This window comes from Zingiber officinale, chromosome 2A, assembly GCF_018446385.1.
Source record: "Zingiber officinale cultivar Zhangliang chromosome 2A, Zo_v1.1, whole genome shotgun sequence".
Classification (NCBI taxonomy): Eukaryota; Viridiplantae; Streptophyta; class Magnoliopsida; order Zingiberales; family Zingiberaceae; genus Zingiber; species Zingiber officinale.
The window spans coordinates 150,718,656-150,737,498 of NC_055988.1; the positions used below are offsets into that span (position 1 = coordinate 150,718,656).

The following is an 18,843-nucleotide window of genomic DNA, read 5'->3' on the forward strand; positions in this document are numbered from 1 at the left end:
TAAATAAGTAAAAGTTCTCACACAATAGATTAGATAAGAACAAATATGATAGGAAAACTAACAATCTAAGAGTTGGAACATGGAACATAGGAACTCTCGCTGTAAATCAATGGGGGTAGTAGATATGATGATTATGAAAATAATTAATATTTAATGTGTACAATAGACAAAATGGGTAGACAGAAGACAAAACTGATAGAGAACTTGGATTTTAAGTTATGGTACACATAAAAGAGTAAAACCAGAAATGGAGTAAGCATTGTTATAAATAATTTGTTAAAGAATGAAGTTGTAGTAGTTAGAAAAGGAAATAGAATTATAGCCCTTAAGATAATAGTAACGAAAGAAAATATGAACAAATTTGTGTATATGCACCACAAAAAGAATTAGATGAAGCTACCAAATCAAGGTTTTGGGGCGACTTAAATGAAACATTACAAAACATTCCATCAAATAAAATAATTTTAATAGGAGGTGGTCTAAATAAACATGTCGGAGTGAAAAATTAGGAATATAAGAGAGTATATAGGGCTTATGGGTTTGGAATGAGAAATGAGAAAGAGAAAACTATATTAGATTTTACGATAGCATATGACCTTATATTAGCTAATACATTTTTTAAGAAAAGAGAAAAACACTTAGTCACGTTCAAAAGTGGAAATAATAAATCGTAAATTGACTTTCTTATGGTTAGGAAGAAGGATAAAAAGATTTGTAAAGATTACAACGCCATCCTTGGAAAAGCTTAACTGTCCAACATATGTTAATAGTGTTGGATATACGATATACGTCGCAAACATAGTATTAATAGAAAGAAAATATATATGTCTCCTAAAATTAAGTGGTGGAAGTTATAGGATGGAAAGCAAGATCTATTTGAGGAGAAGGTAAAAGTACAAGCATTAAGTGAAATATATGGTGATTCTAATATAACATGTGATAAGATGGTATCAAAGTTGAATATAGTAGCTAAGAGTATATTCGGTGAGTCAAAGGGACATGTACTACTAAATAAGGAATCTTGGTGGTAGAATGAAAAAGTACAAGAGAAAGTAAAGGAAAAAACAAATAGCTTATAAGGAATTATATATTTGTAAGAACGAGAAAAACTTTAAAAAATATATATAATAGCCAAGAAAGAAACTAACAGTATACTGAATGAAGCAAAGAATGAAACTTTTGAACGATTATATCAAAAATTGAATACAAAATAAAGGGAAAGAGACATTTATAGAATAGCTAAAGTGAAAAAAAAAAAAGACAAGAGATCTTATCCAAATAAAATAGATTAAAGATGAATGTAATAGGGTACTAGTAAATGATGAAGAAATAAAAGAGCGGTGAAAAAGGTATTTTCATCAATTTTTTAATGAAGGTTTAGGTGATCAACTTAACTTAGGTAATTTAAGTAGGTCAAATGCCTAGAAATTTAAATTTTTATCGTAAAATTCAAACTTCAAAAGTATAACAAGTTTTAAATGGGATGCATAATAGAAAAGTCATTGGACCAGATGATATTTCGATAGAGGTATGGAAGTGTCTAGGGAAATAAGGTATTGAATGTCTTATAAAATTATTTAACATGATATTAAAAATGAAAAAAATGTATGATCAATTAAGGATAAATACTCTAGTTCCCTTATATAAGACTAAGGGAAAAAAAGGGCAACTCAGTGCACGAAGCTCCCGCCATGTGGGGTCTTGGAGAAGGATCTATTGTACACAGTCTTACCCTGCTTTTTGCAAGAGGTTGTTTTCAGAATTCGAAAAAGTAAGACTAAGAAAGATGTACAAAATTATACAAAGTATAGGGGTATTAAACTAATAAATCATACCATGAAACTTTAAGAAAAAAAAATAAAAAAAATTAAGGAAGGAGACCACGGTAATCGAAAATCAATTTAAGTTCATGCCTGGAAGGTTGACAATAGAAGTTATATATCTTCTTAGACAATTAATTGAAAAATATCAGGAGCAAAAACAAGATCTACATATGCTATTCATTGACTTATAAAAAATTTATAATAAAGTTTCAAGAGAAATTATATGGAGAATTCTAGAAAAGAGAGATGTTAGCGTAATATATATTGAACTAATTAAGGATATGCATGAGGATGTAATAACTAGAGTAAAAACTTCAGACAAAGTAATTGAAATATTTCCAATAAAGATAGGGTTACATCAATTATTAGTTCTAAGTCCCTATATTTTTATATTAATTATGGATGAACTCACTACACACATTCAAGATACAGTACCGCGGTACATATTGTTTATAGATGATATTATTTTGGTAGATGAGACACATGAAAGAGTAAATGTTAAACTAGAATCTTTGCGAGAAACACTATAAGGGAAATGTTTTAAGCTTAGTAGAATAAAAACAGAATATATGAAATTTAAGTTTAGTAATATTAGACGTAATAAGACAATTGTTAAGATAGAAAGATAACGAGTTGTCCGGAACCGAGAGCTTTAGATATTTAAGATCATTTTTACAAAATGATTGAGAGATTGAGAGAGATATTTTACATAGAATACAAACAGGATTGTTAAAATGGAGGAGAGTATCGGGTGTTTTATGTGACCATAAAGTACCTCTAAAATTTAAAGGAAAATTCTACAAAATCATAGTTAGACCTGCTATGTCATATGGAGTTGAATGTTGAGCTATAACTCCAGTACATGAGCAAAAGATGAGAGTTGCAGAGATTAGGATGTTAAGGTAGATGTATGAACATACGAGAATGGACAAAATAAGAAATGAAAGCATTAAAGAGAAAGTCGGAATTGCATCTATTGAGGGAAAACTCCGAGAGACACATTTAAGATGGTACGGACATGTACTTAGACGACCAATAAATACTCCAGTTAAGTGATGTGAGACTATGACAAACATGCATATCAATTGAGGAAGATCAAAAAAGACTTGGTTAACAATAATAAAATAATATAAAATTTATTTAAGTATAGATAATGATATAATAAGAAATAGAGTTCAATGATGTAAAAGAATCCATATAACTGATCCCACCTTATGGATAAAGCTTGATTATTGTTGTTGTTATATACATTTACTATCAAATAGTTCCTCATTTGCTGCATGTTTGGTGATGTGAATGTCTCCCAAATTTGAACATTTGTTCATGTTATTGTCATATTCTTGTTCTTTTGTCTTCTAGTGTGAGCAGGGCGGAGACACATGTTCATGAATTCATTTGAGCAGTCACTAGGTTTCATCCTTGCAGATAGCGGTTTTGATGTTTGGGTTGGGAATGTTCATGGCACAAGATGGAGCCATGGTCATACCAATTTACCTGTTCATGAGAAGGTTCGTCTCCTATGTTTTATCCTTGCAGATAGTGGTTTTGACGTTTGGGTTGGGAATGTTCATGGCACAAGATGGAGCCAAGGTCATACCAATTTACCTATTCATTAGAAGGTTCGTCTCCTATTTTTCATTTTCAATAACTTAATAATACATAGTTGAAGGGGAGCATTGACGTAATAATAAAATTATTATCATGTGACTCACAAGTTACAGATTTGAATTGTAGAAATAACCTCTTGTAATATAAGATAAAACAATATAGAATAGACCAACCCTTCCTCGAGATCCTATATTGATAGAAGTTTTATGTATCAGACCTTGATAATATATAATTATGTTCTCTTGTACTCTTTATATAAGAGTATTTTGATCCAAATGTTATGTAATCCTTTGACTATTTTTCTAGGCATTTTGGGATTGGAGTCGGCAAGAATGGGTGCAGTACGAGTAGCAAACTATATATCCTCTGTTTCAAATTCTAAAGTTTTCTACCTAGGCCATTCATCTCATTAACCATTTACTTCCTCCATTAGGATGTTTCAAATATTTATTAGTCGACGAGAGAGGCAACGACTCGTAAATTGCATTTGTTCTACAATTGACAGGGAACTACTATGGGTTTAGCTGCCTTCACGGTGCCGGATTTTGTTAAGATGGTTGAGGCTGCTGCTCTTCATTGTCCAATTTCATATTTAGATCATATCACTTCAAGCTTTGTCCTTTGAGCAGTGTCTCGTCATCTCGATCAGATAACCTTGTGAATCCAGAGTCTTTGAGGGAAGCATGGAATGCATTCAATTTGAACTGTTCCTTTGTTTCTACATTGCAGATGCTTCTAAGCATGGGCATTCACCAACTAAATCCACGAAGGTATGGTTTTGATTCGTCGTATTCTTTTGTGTCAAAAAACGAGCAATTTTTATTGTATCTTTTTTTAAAAAAAAAAGTTCATGAGGATTCTTAGTGGTTGGAACTTCCGTTATCTAATTCTGTATTTCCATCTCAACAAATTATTTTTTTTCCCTCCCAGGTTGTAATGTCTTTTTATGGGATCGCAGATATGTCCATTAGCTCCCTCATTTGTAAGAAATGTTGGCCACGTGTATTGCAAACATTTGGTGGCCTCAATAACAGGTTGGCTACTTAAATTCACCAATAGGAATCACATAGAAGAAATTGGTTGTGTCAGCATATAAAAAATGGAAAAGAAGAAACTAGGAAAAGTTAAATGCATGGTTATCGAGAGAAATTGTTCGAAAATGCATAAGTAGGAAGCAACAAGAAGCAGCATACAGTTTACAGTTAATATCTTTACATACAGTTTACAGTTAATATCCTTACAATTTGTTATATCGAATATACTTATACCTAACTTTACAAAGGGTCAAACAACCCCCATGAGTTTGGCTCTGCTACTGCCTGTAGAATAGGATCTTCACGCTCTCCATTTGGTTCGATCTGTTCAAGCTATGAAGACTCCCTGTTTCGCGCTAATGGTTAAATTTGCTCCTATTTTGCAGGCGATATTTGCTGCTTCAACTTGTCCCGCATGGACTATTACTTGGAGTTGGAACCTCATCCATCTTCAACAAAGACAACTATGGCCACATCGACTACATCCTAAGCATGTTACTGATGGCCACATCGACTTCATCCTAAGCGTGAAGACGGAGATGATGTCTATGGAGAACTCATACGGTTCTTAAAATCCTGGAAACTTTATAGGAGTTATTGAAAGGCAACGGACGATACATGGTGACAAAAAATCACAAGTATTATCAGTAAATATGTGTATGTAAATTTATGTGGTTGATCATATTAGATTAAATTGCTACAAAAGGATGGTAAGATGTGTATTTGTATAAGCTTGTCCATAAAGTGTGATTATGAGTGTAATTGTACATAACTATTCTAACAACTCGGTCTAATGAAGTGCGGAGTGATCAACAAGGTGGATGACTCAAATGAGGTGTAACTCTTGATATACATTTAGAATGATGAGTAGGAGGACTGAGTCGAATAACATGGACTACATCTCCATTGATGGCGTCTACCTTGCTACGGTCTTCATTGGATGTTGTCAAAGCTTAACGCCTTGATGGTTGTCCCTTGCTCCCTTGAGTACTCCGTCCGCAAGAAGCTTATTTAGTTGGAAATGCTTAAATCCAAATTATAGTAACTTATCCATAACTTACCGTTATTGGGAACTCACGAGAGTGTTAATCTCCCCGCTTAAGACTTGATGTTCCATAACGACCTAAAGTTTAACTCGTAACTTTAAATAATTCCTATTTGATGGTATATAAGGTGAAATAGTGGTTATACCATCATCTAGACTACATTTAGAATTAAATCTTTTTGCTATCATTTTTCATAACTCACTTGATCATAAGAGCTTATCCATTCACTTGTAGACTTAGACCATTAATCTAAAATACCCTCAAATTAATAGTAGCTCATTTGTCTAATTTATATCAACTCACTTAATAAAAAAATAAATTATAATTTATTTTGCTTACTAGGAATCCTTCTTTTCAAATTGTTTTGACAATTGTAAAATTGTCAAAACACTTTATAATAATAAAAAGATTTCATTTTAGCAATTAGCATGCTTAAGGGTGAAATAAGTACTGCTAGTTGTTAATACATACACACACACTGACCTGCTATCAAGCCAGTGTCCTCAACCAGCCAAGTAAGCGAAGAAGAGCAGCATCCAGCACTGGAGATCTTTTCTCAAGACCTGGCATGATACATCAAAATTAGCTGATATAGATGTCGCATCTAGGACCGACGAAAGAAATACAATCAATCTTACAAGAACCTCCTATGTTCTATGAGGAGCTTATCGCTTTGCATGTAACTCAATGGAAGAATAAGATTTACATAGTCAATCCTAAATAATTAGGGCAAACACAGCTTGATGATGACTACGACAATTACGATAGACAAGGCTATCCATACAAGTACTTGAAGAAATATAATGATCATTTTGTTGTTCACATTTCTAATCATTGCAAGATGGTGAAATGTGAAATTCCTGCTTACCTATATCAGCAGCAACTCTGTGAGCACACATGATTCCAGAAAAGGCAACAGCGATAACTCCTTGTCCAGGAAAACAGCTATCGCCAACACAGTATAGACCGTCGATTGCCTGCAAATCCAACACTCTTACTTTACCAAATCGATATTCCATTAACAAAATAACCAATCTGAAAATGTCGAAAGGTGGCTTCTCGCATACAGTAGTGTTGAAGGGCATCCCAAGTAATCCTTTTGGAATCTGGCGTGGCATTGGCCCATATGTACCACTGTCTCGAGCAAGAAATCTTCTGTGGGTCTTTGGAGTACCCACCTGCCATGAGAATAGAAAGAGATTCTAATTGAGAAGTAAAAAAAATGAATCTATGGCACAACAAGCATAGGTATGATTAACCTATCACTGATCAGATGTTTGCAAGAAGCTCATTGAATACTTGGAAATAGTCGATAAAAGGTCCACCTGTGTCAGCTTTTAGAATGGGAACTGATGTGGATTAATGGCCATTTGTCGAAATACACGTGTAACAAAGCACAAAGAGTCAATGTGAACAAGAGTCTATCTAAAAAATCATCCTAGAGCTTAACCCCCAATTGAGGGAACAGAAAACAGCTAGACATGTCAGCCAACACCAAGTATAAGGTTCTTGGATGTGGACCTTACTCCTATGACCTATAAAAGGCTAAGGACTCTGACCATGAGTGGCATCCTGGACAACACGCAAGACGATTAAGTTTCTCTCCAACTTGGACTTTCTCTAACCTCACTTCACACCACCGTGAATATGTAAATGTAACTCATTTAGCCCCACTTCATCCCCTTCATCAAGTCATTTACACCAAACTTTATCACCGTCTAAACTTTTCACCTCATCCGAACCTTCATCATTCTCAAACAACTCAGCTGAACTCCTGAGCACATTGGACAGATTAAATAAACACTTCCCTTTCATTCATTTACCTTGACCACAGTCCTTCCAGTTAGGTCAAACCTGCTCGACTTCAATCTTAACTCGTCTAAACTCAACCGACTAGACCTCCCTTGGACACATTCCCGAATTGATGTCCGAGCCAATCTCTGAAATTTGGTGTGTTTGCTGTTTGAAAGGAGGGAATGGGTTTCCAGAGGAACGATAAATGTTTTTCCATCTACATGCTTTCAGTTGGATGAATCAGTAGCAGTTTCAGTGTACGGTACAAACATCCATCTGAATTAGCACCGAAATGATAGGACATCTATAGGATGGTGTTCAAATGCTAAGTGCATGCCACATCCACAAAACAAAATGCAGTCCACGAACAGATGCCTTATACCTCTTTAAGCACTATAGAGCTTTTGAGACCAGGGAAGAGTTTATTTTCAAGCCTTGATATAATTTCATCAGCCACAAGTTCTTTTTTCTTTTCATAGTCCTTTGAATTGAGGCCCTGGAAAATAGTACATGTTTTTATTCCAAAAATTACAATGAATCGCCAGGCCACTATACAAGACTAAATTTTACAAACAAATGACTGAATCACGTACCTTCCAGTCATCCATGGAAGATGTGGTAAAAATGTGGAGAATGTGATGTCCCTCTGGGGCCAAAGATGAATCAAGAACAGTAGGAATGCTCAAAAATATGCTTCCATAAGACCTCTCTAAATTTGCCCAATCATCCTGCATTCTTGATAATCGCCAAAATATGAGCACCGGCAGCATCTTAAATGGTAGTATTTTATCCAAAAATTTGAAACAGAAAAGCATTAATTACCTCAAGAATGAAATGATGGCAATCTGTTTCAGGAGGCAAAACTGTAGCTTTGACTCCCATGTGAATGGAAAGAAAAGACGGTGCCTTGACATAAACTCTTTGAAAGTTTTTCTCCTCTTCCGGTATTTCATCCGTTTTCACAAGTTTACCTATAAATCAAAGGAGTAAGGAGTGCTAAATTAAAGTTTGAGCTTGGAGCATACAAAGGTTGACGATGTCAGATCGTAGGCACTAGGTAGAATTCAGAAGAAATCTTGTCAATACACAGGGATAAAGAACATATACCAATTGATGAATGCAAAGCACCACAAGAAAGAAATCTAGAAAATTGACAAAAAACTGTAAAAGAAGAAAGAATTACAATATTGTAAATTCTATTTTGTAGAAGAAACAGAAAACTAATGATGAAGCAGATACTTGATTTATGTTATACTAGATGGGTTTAAAAGGCGACTGCAGAAGACATGGCCCATTGTCATTATTAGCATAATTTGGATAGAACGAAAGAAAATGAGTGCTATAATTCCATCGATTATTTGCCACATTTCTTCTTGCCTCATTATAACCTTTCATTGGAAGTTCATATCAGCATTACCATTGCCTTTCTGAAAAAGAAAATAAAAATTAAATATTTTTACACCTAATATGATTCAGTTGTCTTGACAAATAGGCACGACATGGATGGAAAAATCAACTATTTAATATGTTCCTGACAGTATTAAAGTAAGCAAAGGAATAATGTTCAAGATTTACATCTGGTGATAACTAAAGAAAGTTAGATGGATCATCACCCATTAAGATTCCACTGTCTAATTAATTTTTTTTTTTTTATTTATCAAAGCAATGGTTCATTTCTGTCCGTTTGAGTATTCTAAGTAGTAACCAAAGTTTTGATGACTTGCTCTTTAATTATTAGATTATGACAGTGTTCCAAGTAAACTCGGAATCAAGGATACCACCAGGTACAAATGCAAATTGCAGGTATGAATTGAGGTTGGAAGTTGAAAGTATTAGTTCAACTCAACCATTTTACAATAGAAGGAACTTACCGAAGGTATCCCATCTTGTTGCATTTGAGATAACTGTAGTAGCGAAAAATTCCCTTCCATCTGAGAGCCTCACTCCCACCTAATACAAACCAACACAAATCTGTGAAGTTGAGATAGCCTATCTCATACAGCAAAGTCATTGACTATGGAGCTTCATTAGTCATTACTCACAGCCTTTCCATCTTTCAGTATTATATTGGTCACATTTGCCTTGTAAAGTATGTTGCTTCCCTTAGTAACTAGCCCATCTGCCAAAGCCCTAGCAATACCACCAACACCGCCAACTGGATAATTAATCCCTCCAAAGTGTCTGTCGCACAAGACCTTGCATGGAAAATGAAAAATAACAGTGGTCAATAAAGAAAACTATGATGATTACATGCAATTATCTTCAAATGAAACATACCATGCTGGCATTGATCATTGGTGTCTGCAATGCATTTACTGTACTCACAATGAAACACTGCAAACACGCCACAAAGGATTTTGGTCTTCAAATGAAGTTCACAGAGTTTTATGAGATGTAACTTATATTGAAACTGAAAAGAACAAAGGTTAACATTGCACCTCAGCGTCAATGAATGATAATAACTGAGAATCCTTTATATATTTCCGAGCAATATCCCCCGCATTTTGTGGCAAGTAATAAGCTGGGAAAAAAATGAAACCACTTTAAAACAAGTGTAGAGACACGTACTTTGGTGTCCATCACATAGAATACATTGAAATCTTGACGTAAACATTATGCTTTGTTCTACTTATTCACAAGCATAAGGGATTATGCTTTGTTCTACTTATTCACAAGCATAAGGGAATATGATTACCAAGAGTCAAGCATTCGACTGGCTTCTTGAAGAACTGTCCAAAGAGATATATAGGCTCTTCCAGTGACTTCAGTTCCAATGAATTCAGTGCATTGAATATCTATCCACGAATACAATTAAACATGATTATAGTGGCCAATAGAAGAATCAATCTGTCAAATAAAGAACTATAAACTACCTTCCAGCACTCATCGTAAAACTGATTTATTCCCGCTTTTTCATGCGGGAATTTACTGATTAGTTCCTCAATGAAGTCATTATACTCACGATGCACACGAACAGACAGTTCACCAGGAAGGTGGAAGTGAACGGTGGTAGGATCAGGTATGACCTGCATCTTATGACCAACTGCTGCTAATGCTCGTGTGATTAGGTTCAGGTTGCCCTACAAGTGAACGTAACCAAAATGTGAAAGTTTGAAAAGATGATCGTAATTGAAAGAATTTAGCTTTGATAGAACAAATATTTCCATTGAGACCAAACTAGTTAAAAAATTCTGACTTTTTTTTTTTACCTCTTAAGAGTGCACAGAGATCTCACCTTATCGCTAAAACCAAACATCACGGACGAACCGACGTCGAAAGTAAACTCATCCCTCTCGTAGTACCCAGAGCTTCCCCCAGGGATGACATACTTCTCCAGAACCAGAACCCTAGCTCCCTTGGCCGCCAGCTGCGTCGCCGCCACGAGCCCGCCGATCCCGGACCCGATCACAATCGCGTCGTACTCCTCTCCCGCCTCTCCCTTCTCGCTCGCACCTCTCCGGATCGCCCTCTCGGGGCTCAGGACGGCGACTGGGGGCATCCGAAGGATCCCGGACGCTGACCTCAAGGCCCGGCTTGAGCTCCGCCTAGATGCTAAAGGGGGCAAAGCTAGAATTCGCCTCCGGAGGGGGAACCCATCGGTGTCGACGGCCGGACAGGTGGCTGCGACAAGCAGCGGCGGGGCCAAACGGAGCATGGCGGAGCGGAACGCGACGCGGGGCTCTCGGGAGAGATCGATAGAATTTGCTAGAGGATTGGGAAGGAGTGCCGGCAAAGTACTACGTGGCGGAATCTCGGGAAGGCATGGCCAGGGATTTCGCGATGGGAACCAGACAAGGCGAAGTGGGGCGGAAAGTGCCGATAGGGTTTAAATATTTGGTGGAAGAGAATAGGGACGAGTTTGGAACATTAAAAAAATTAAAAACTTTCTACGCCGTTGCCGGGGATCGAACCCGGGTCACCCGCGTGACAGGCGGGAATACTTACCACTATACTACAACGACTCGATTGATTTATTCTAACACAAGATTTATTATATATATATATATACACCAGTGACAAACATATCTCAGAGTACTCTGTTCATATCTTCGCCCTCTGCAATTTCGAGCTCTCTCCATGACACACAACTTCATCTTCCCCCAAGAGTACTGAACCAATCAAGGGCACTTGCGTTGGCCGCCATGGGTGGTCATCTGTCCATAGCAAGGGCAGCTGTCGTAGTTCCCGTACGTCCCCGGCGGCACGCAGCTGCACCGCGTACAGCACGTCCTGCACGCCCTCTTGCACAGGTTCGGCCTCGACGACAATTTGCACCTCTCTCCGCACAGCCCCACGCAGTCTATCATCCATCAACTAGGTAGTCAACCACAAATCACTTCACACATTAAAATAACGATGAATTCAGTTACCAATGGCCGTGTAGGCGAACAGAGCTCCCCCTGTCCTTCCGCACAATATTCCTGGTTCCGCCGCAAAACAGACACACAGCAGCAGGGAGGCGAGAAGAGGAGAAAGCAGCAGAAGCAGCCGCCGCCTCGGAGCCATGACTTGAGCAGGTATGTGTGCAGAAGCAGCAGCAAGCAAGACACGGCCGATTTATAGGAGGTGGCAATCGAGTCGGTGGAGTTTCAGATTGTAAATACACGTGTGGTGAAGCAGGTTGATGCATGGAAGTGAGGGATAAGGATGAAGCAGTCTGGAGTGAATTCGATCGTGAATTGAATAATGTCGATAATTGAGCGACGATGGAGGACAGCTAAGGGGAGAGGGGGATTGTTCGACGCTTTCTCTTCTTTGGAGGCATCATCCATCATTGATAGATTCGGTGACCGACTCCCAACTTTTATCCTGCGAAAGAGAACAGGGCGACGCACCTTGAATTCATGGGCCAAGGCCGAATTAAAGTCGGCCCAACCTTTGGTACTAAATAGGACCGGCCTGATTTGGGTGACCGGTAGGACTGACTCGGGCTGTCAAGTGGTAACCCGCCCAGCCTAAAATATTAATACTATTAAAATACTAATATTTAAACTTTATTTTTATAATTTAAAATTAATGAACATGGAAAATAATTTTAATCAAAATTATTTTTTTTATATAATCTACATTTTCAATTCTTTAAATCAATTAATCCGGATTGGTTTGGTCCTTTTATGGATAAATCTAACAAAAAAAAAAAAATACTCGCAGGCACAACTTCTCCGGTGGGAGTCATCCGGTCTCACCTGAATAATGTATTATTTTGTATATTTTTTTCAAATAGAAAATGTACATAGTTCATCAGTTAAGTGTTTTTATTATCCATCAAACATGTTACCGTTGCAAGCCGCAGGGGTAAATTATTATTTGCTCACAGCATTAAGCATAATAAAAAAATTGATAATCTCAGTTAGCCTCATTAATTATTTCTGGGATGACCGATTCGGTCCCACAAAAGTTTCCCATCAGCCACCAGGATAATCGGAAAGTACACGCGACGACTAACCTAGAAATTTAATATCCTTTAATTACGTCCCCCATTTGACATTAAGCATAATAAGCTTATTCTGATATTTGACTAATGCTACATCATTGAACAACATATTTAATTAAATTTATACGACTTTAGTGCAGTTTTAATCAAAGTTCTATCACTTTAATAAAATTAAGGCAGAGCGTGGAAGATATAGATTTTGAATAGAAGACTTTTAGTAAATTTTGAAAATGAAAACTTTTTTTAATAAAAAAATGGACGCCTTTTAATTTTGTCCATTTAATAGATTATTTTCGAACTAACTGGATATGGTATAAAAAACATGATGAATTTCTAGTTAATAGAAATTTTTTCTCTAAAATAGAATATTAGACTTTTTGACCGCCTATCACAGAGATGTCGATAGAAAATTTTTAAAAGCTGAACTATTTCAAATTTGGTGCTTATTAGTTCAACATTTGTTTATATAAAAAAAAGATAAGTAGTAGTATCTTATGCATAATAGTCTTGACCATTTAGTTCTTGGTTCGTGCAGGATTGAGTCAAATAAAAAAAAAATAGGAAGGGCCATCCCTTCATTTCTAACATTTATTTTAAGAAAAAATCCCGGCGTCTTAAATTTTATAAATTATTAAAGAGCATCTATTATTGTTTAAAAATAAACAATAAAAGGACATTCTTTTAATAATTTTATTTCAAAAATACTCTTTGAACCAGTACTATTAGCTATGGATGGTTGCTATAATGTGCAAAAGTCTATCAAGTAGTTATTATAATGTCTTTAAGTGAGTTTATGATTTAAAAGACAGGGTTTATATAGTATAAAATATACCTAATAGCTACTACAAAACATTTAGTGTGAATTTTGAATTTACACTGTATAACAATTATCGAGTAGCTACTATTACATGTAAAAATTACTGAATAACTACTACAATGTGCTTATTGTGAGTTTAGAATTTAGGATTTAAAATTTAGAATTTATGATCTCTAAACCCAATTATATCAATATAATATTTATCAATTTAATCAAAATTATTTAAATTTTATTAAAATCATTTTAAAATATTTCAAATCACTTAAAAATAGTTGTACAAGTTTTTTTATAACTGCTATAGTCTTAAATCCTAAACTCATCTTAAACACATTGTAACAGTTACTATGTATCTTCTACATGTTGTAATAGTTACTGAGTAACTTTTACACGTAATAGCTATTTGGTAGCTTCTATATATTGTAATAGTTATTCGATAACTTCTGCACGGTATAAATATTAAATGCTTAATTTATCCTAAACACATTATAATGACTACTAGTAATGTAGGAAATGGGAAAGTGGAAAACGTGAAAACATGGCCCACGTTTCCCACTACTTACAATGGAAAGTCCATTATGCCCCTGGGTTATTTCCCTATATAAAGGGGAGCATCCAATGATCATTCAAGAAAAGAAAAAAAAAACGAACGAAGAAGAAAACGAAGGCAACGAGAGCTAGAGAAGGACATCTTAGGCGGTGAAATTTGGTTCGTGGAATCGTGGAGGGCTTTTCGATCCTGTGATCGCTCTTCCAACAGCGAGTTTCGCCATTGCCGATTGCGGATCTGCGGAAGATCGCTGTAAGTTTTTACTGCTTTAATTTATCGTCTTTCATGCATTTAGAATAATCAACAAGTAGTTTATAATAACAACTACTAGATAACTTCTTAAACAAATTGTAACAGCAAGCTATAACAGTTAACTAATAGATGAAGATGTATTTTTAAGAATAAAATTACTAATTGGAACAACCATTTATTTTTTCTTAAAAGACACTCATTGAATATATTTTTTTCTTAACCTAGGACGTTCTCTTAGTCTACCCTCCTCTCCATGTCTTGTATTAGGCATTCTTTTCTATATCAAAGGCTACAAGGGACGGAGCTAAAGGGGAGCGATGGCGGCGGTCACCCCCCTCAATTTTTAAATATAAAAAATGTATGAGGTATAAAAATAGAGGATAAAAGATATGTAAATGGGAGACAACGATACTGATCACCTATCTTCAATATAAGCACATATATTTTATTCCCTCGATATAAAATTCCTAGCTCCAAACTAACAGTAGGTGTTGTTTGATAAAAGAATAACAATTTGCCCATCTAGATTGCGACTTATTCTTTGTTAAACGCAATGGTGTTGATTGTCCCAATGGTGTAAGACAAGCAATGCAAGGAGAACCGTGATATTTCCACGAAATCCAGTTTCCATTCGCTAAAGTAAACATGTTTGCTTCTCTCCGTTCCCTTCGTTTCATCTTCTTCTCCGGGAAGTCCACGTACGCGTCGTGGAACCTCATCCGTATCTGACAATTAATTAGATTTGATCAAAATGATTAGATTAGTTCTAATCAGTCTGACTTAAACCAATGGACATTGGTTTGATCAAACGGATCTGAGTTTGATCAATAAAGTTTGAAATTGGTAGAAATGGACTTAGATCAAACAGTAACAGAACATAGGTACAAAAATCCCTGCCCAATTAGATTAGTTCTAATTAAGGACAATGAACCAGGTTGAGGATCTGGATTCCTATTCAACCGATCCGATGGGTCAGTCAACTTAGACTCCTGAAAATCGAGAAGATTTGTTTTTCTTGATTTATTATGTTGGTACTATGCCTGTATAAATTGAAATAAACTGATTCTGTACTGGTTAGTCGGTTTTGTACTGACTTAATTAATTTCAAGTTTTCATATGGCTAGTCACGATTTACGACAACATGAGCTTTGGGAGGAGATTAAGGAGCCTGATTTCGACCCGATTCTAGGACTCGGATGACTTATTGGTCGGTTCGATCGGTTGTTCTAGAAACTCGAGCGAGAAGAGTTTCCAGTCCAAGACACACACAGATCATGGGCTCTAGTCTATTCACTATCGAAAAATCTCAGACAGATAACATTCCAACTATGGGATGATTATGATGGGAACATCTCGTATTCAGAGATGTGTAGCCAATTTCATTTTTATTGGAGTCCTGAAGATCCAGAGGAGGATCTAGATGAATCTGAGGAGGATTCAGAAGATCCTGAAGATCCAATAGAGAATCCTGAAGCTGTCCTGCCTGAGATTACCCCAAATGAGTTCAGGCTGAAAGGGATAATATTGGTCACTGCACTAGTGTCTGTCCTAGTGGGGGTGGTAGTAACCTATCTAATTTACTAAGGTTCTGTTATTGTTATTGTCATTATGTATGAACAATATTTAGTTCATTTTCATTCATGTCAGTTAGTTATATGTTAACATTATGCAGCATAATTTTATGTTAATGATATGTTCATTTATTTATGCTGTTTACTTGACATGATGCATGATTAGTTCATGATGTATTAAATGATTAATTCATTTAATTAAAGAAATCACGATATATTAAATGATTAGTTTATTTAATTAAAGAATTCATGATATTAAAAATGATCAGTTCATTTGTTGGGATGTATGTAATAGAATTGATTAATATTAATTTGATTGGTCATACGAATGATGAGTGAAAACATAGTTGTCACTTAATTTTGTAAACCAACTCAAAGTAATATTGAGTCAATCATAAATTGCATGCATATGATTTACACTGAATACTAAATAATATGTTTATTTATGATAGATTATGGCAACAAAAAACATAATAGCTAAACTCAACAAAGGTGAAAAACTTAATGGGGATAACTATAAGATCTTGCACCTCATGATACAGTATGTACTTGAGAAACAAGAAATTCTAGAGACTGTAAATCAGGTTATGGAAGAACCTGTAGATGGTCCTACTGCACAACACAGATGAGATTTTGATGTCTATAAGGCATGGAAGAAAAAGGACTCCACTACAAAAGGTATATTGATTAGTTCAATGGTAGACGACCTAGCTTTTGAGTATGAGTCATATCTTACGGCTCATGGAGTCTGGGCAACCCTTAAAGAAAAATACAGTGGAACAAGTCTGAGCAAGCTTCGACAGCTGACAATCAAGTTTGACAGCTACAAAAAACGTCTGAATGTATCAATGGTTCAACACCTCAAGGAGATGTCGAACATGATTCGGGAGCTTAAAACTACTGGTTATGAGTTGACTGATGAACAACAGATTCAAGCAGTTATTCGTTCACTTCCATATTCTTAGGAGATCATGAAGCAAACCTTAACTCACAGTGAGAGTATCAAAACTTTCATTGACGTCTCACGCCATGTAGAATTGGAGGTGTAGAATTGGAGGCAGAGAGAGTTGAATCCGCAAGGATTTCTGGACAAGCCTATGTGGCTATAGGTTCTGCAAAATCATCTGGATCCAAGAAAAAGAAGTGGTTCAAGAAAGGGAAGGGAAAGAAAAGGCAAGCTGCTGCTATGGGACAGAGCTCAATCAAGAAGATAGTAAAGAAGACTGGAAAGAAACATAAAAACAAGTTGACTTGTTTTAACTGTGGCAAGAAGGGTCACTTCGCTCGGGAGTGCACTGAGCCGAAAAAGGTAAATCCAAGTGTGTCTTCTTTTCAAGAGCATTTTGTTGCTAGTTCAGTGTTGTTAGTTGATTCTTATCCTTTGTGGATTACAGATTCGGGAGCAACCAACCATATAGCTCGGGAACGAGTTTCATTTGTTGAGTATCGTTGGGTACCAGTTGGTAACAAGTGGATCTATGTAGGAAACAATGCAAGAGTTGAATTCAAAGGAGTCGACACTTGCAAACTCAACCTCCGTGGTGGTAGAGTTTTGTTTCTACATGATGTCTTGTATGCTCCTGAAATTCGACGGAATCTTATTTTCGTTACATGTCTTCTTGATTTAGGATATTGTATTAATTTTTACAGTCGATCTGTTGAACTTAAGATTGACTCAGTGTCAATCGGACATGGTTTTTTAACAAATGGTTTTATGATTTTTAATGTAGAACCAGATGTCAATTATGCTATTAATGGTTGTTTTTCAAACATTGCTCTAACTAGTGATGCAGATATAACTGATGAACTTTGGCATGCTAGATTAGGACACATAGGACAGGAACTTATGAATCGGTTGGCTAGAGAGGGTCTATTGGGCACTCGGGTTAAGATTCAATTGTCTATATGTGAGCATTGTCTTGTTGGAAAAGCAACTAGGAAACCATTTGGTAAGGCTATTAGATCTGAATCAACATTGCAGTTAATTTATTCGGATATTTGTGGTCCAATGAATGTGAAGGTTAGACATGGAGCTTCCTATTTCATTATATTTATTGATGATTTCTCTAGGTTCGGTCATGTGTATTTGATTTCTCACAAATCTGAAGTATTAGATTGCTTCATTCGTTATATGAACGAAGTTGAGAATCAAATGGAACGTAAAATTAAGACTTTACACACTGACCGTGGAGGGAAATATTTGTCTGATATGTTTAAGATAATATGTAATGATAGAGGGATTATTAGACAGTTAACAATCCCTGGAACTCCATAGCAAAATGGGTGTAAAATACCGAAAATAGGCGAATATTAATAAGGGAATTTTCTGAAATTTTTGGAAATTTTTCGGGAATTTATCGGAGCTCGTATGGACGAGTTAACGGGGACAAAAATGGGGCCCAGAAAAGCCTGTTTAGGCTACCCAATTAAACGAGGAAAAAAAATTTTAATTTATTTATTTCCTTACTTTTCTTTTCCTTTTCTTTATTTTCGTCGAATTCTTTCCTTTCCCCCCCTCCACGCGCCCGACGCGAACTCTCTGCCCTAACTGCCCTAACCGGCGCTGGCCCGGCGGTTCCTTCTTCCCCCTTCTCTTCATCTCATCGCCAAGGACCATGCCCTAAACCTCCCTCACGCCGACTTCCTCTCCCGATTCCTTTCTCTCCTTCTCCACAGCAGCGACACCGACTCCACAGCCCTAGCGCCGGCCACCGCGTGCCCTAGCCAGCCCGATCGCCACGGCCGACGCCGGCAGACGAGGGTAACGCCGAGCCCTAGCCTCGCCGATCCCCTCACGTGAGCCACCACCGCCACTCCTCCCCGTTGCACACCGCGAGCCCGACTCCTCTGTGTCTTTCTTCCTCTCTGTCGCGTCTCGGCACAGCGCCGACGCCGACCATCTCGCCGGTGTGTCTTT

At 36.6% G+C, this 18,843-nt stretch overlaps 2 protein-coding genes, 1 non-coding gene and 1 pseudogene across 4 annotated transcripts; 1 reads left to right on the forward strand and 3 right to left on the reverse strand.

Moving 5' to 3' along the window:
- Positions 1-4,955, forward strand: part of LOC122044130 — a 33,928-nt pseudogene extending 28,973 nt beyond the window's left edge.
- On the reverse strand, positions 4,568-11,114 carry LOC122042680 (prolycopene isomerase 1, chloroplastic-like). 2 transcript variants are annotated; one of them, XM_042602926.1, is made up of 14 exons: positions 10,541-11,114; positions 10,179-10,385; positions 10,001-10,100; positions 9,744-9,826; positions 9,583-9,639; positions 9,348-9,500; positions 9,177-9,255; positions 8,128-8,276; positions 7,899-8,033; positions 7,688-7,801; positions 6,579-6,689; positions 6,380-6,488; positions 5,995-6,074; positions 4,568-5,041 (listed from the first exon to the last, which is right to left on the reverse strand). In XM_042602926.1, the coding sequence occupies exons 1-13, from the start codon at positions 10,958-10,960 to the stop codon at positions 6,001-6,003; spliced, it is 1,791 nt and encodes a 596-aa protein (XP_042458860.1). In that variant the 5' UTR covers positions 10,961-11,114; the 3' UTR covers positions 4,568-5,041; positions 5,995-6,000. The 2 variants fall into 2 exon arrangements, with proteins under 2 accessions (XP_042458860.1, XP_042458862.1); XM_042602928.1 differs by having other exon boundaries at positions 4,568-5,048.
- Positions 11,115-11,195: 81 nt separating this feature from the next.
- TRNAD-GUC lies at positions 11,196-11,267 on the reverse strand. The gene has a single exon. It is a non-coding gene; the product is annotated as a tRNA-Asp (tRNA).
- Positions 11,256-12,088, reverse strand: LOC122042681 (gibberellin-regulated protein 11-like). The gene is made up of 2 exons (XM_042602929.1): positions 11,676-12,088; positions 11,256-11,605 (listed from the first exon to the last, which is right to left on the reverse strand). The coding sequence occupies exons 1-2, from the start codon at positions 11,809-11,811 to the stop codon at positions 11,424-11,426; spliced, it is 318 nt and encodes a 105-aa protein (XP_042458863.1). The 5' UTR covers positions 11,812-12,088; the 3' UTR covers positions 11,256-11,423.
- Positions 12,089-18,843: the final 6,755 nt, after the last annotated feature.

Excerpts from the sequence above, each read along its gene's own strand:
- LOC122042680 (XM_042602926.1), bottom strand. The coding sequence starts at position 10,960 with ATGCTCCGTTTGGCCCCGCCGCTGCTTGTCGCAGCCACCTGTCCGGCC. Across the intron at positions 10,386-10,540 it reads TGTTTGGTTTTAGCGATAAG|GGCAACCTGAACCTAATCAC; the intron begins GTGAGATCTCTG and ends GTTCACTTGTAG. Across the intron at positions 6,489-6,578 it reads GGATGCCCTTCAACACTACT|GCAATCGACGGTCTATACTG; the intron begins GTATGCGAGAAG and ends TTGGATTTGCAG.
- LOC122042681 (XM_042602929.1), bottom strand. The coding sequence starts at position 11,811 with ATGGCTCCGAGGCGGCGGCTGCTTCTGCTGCTTTCTCCTCTTCTCGCC. Across the intron at positions 11,606-11,675 it reads GTTCGCCTACACGGCCATTG|ACTGCGTGGGGCTGTGCGGA; the intron begins GTAACTGAATTC and ends GATGGATGATAG.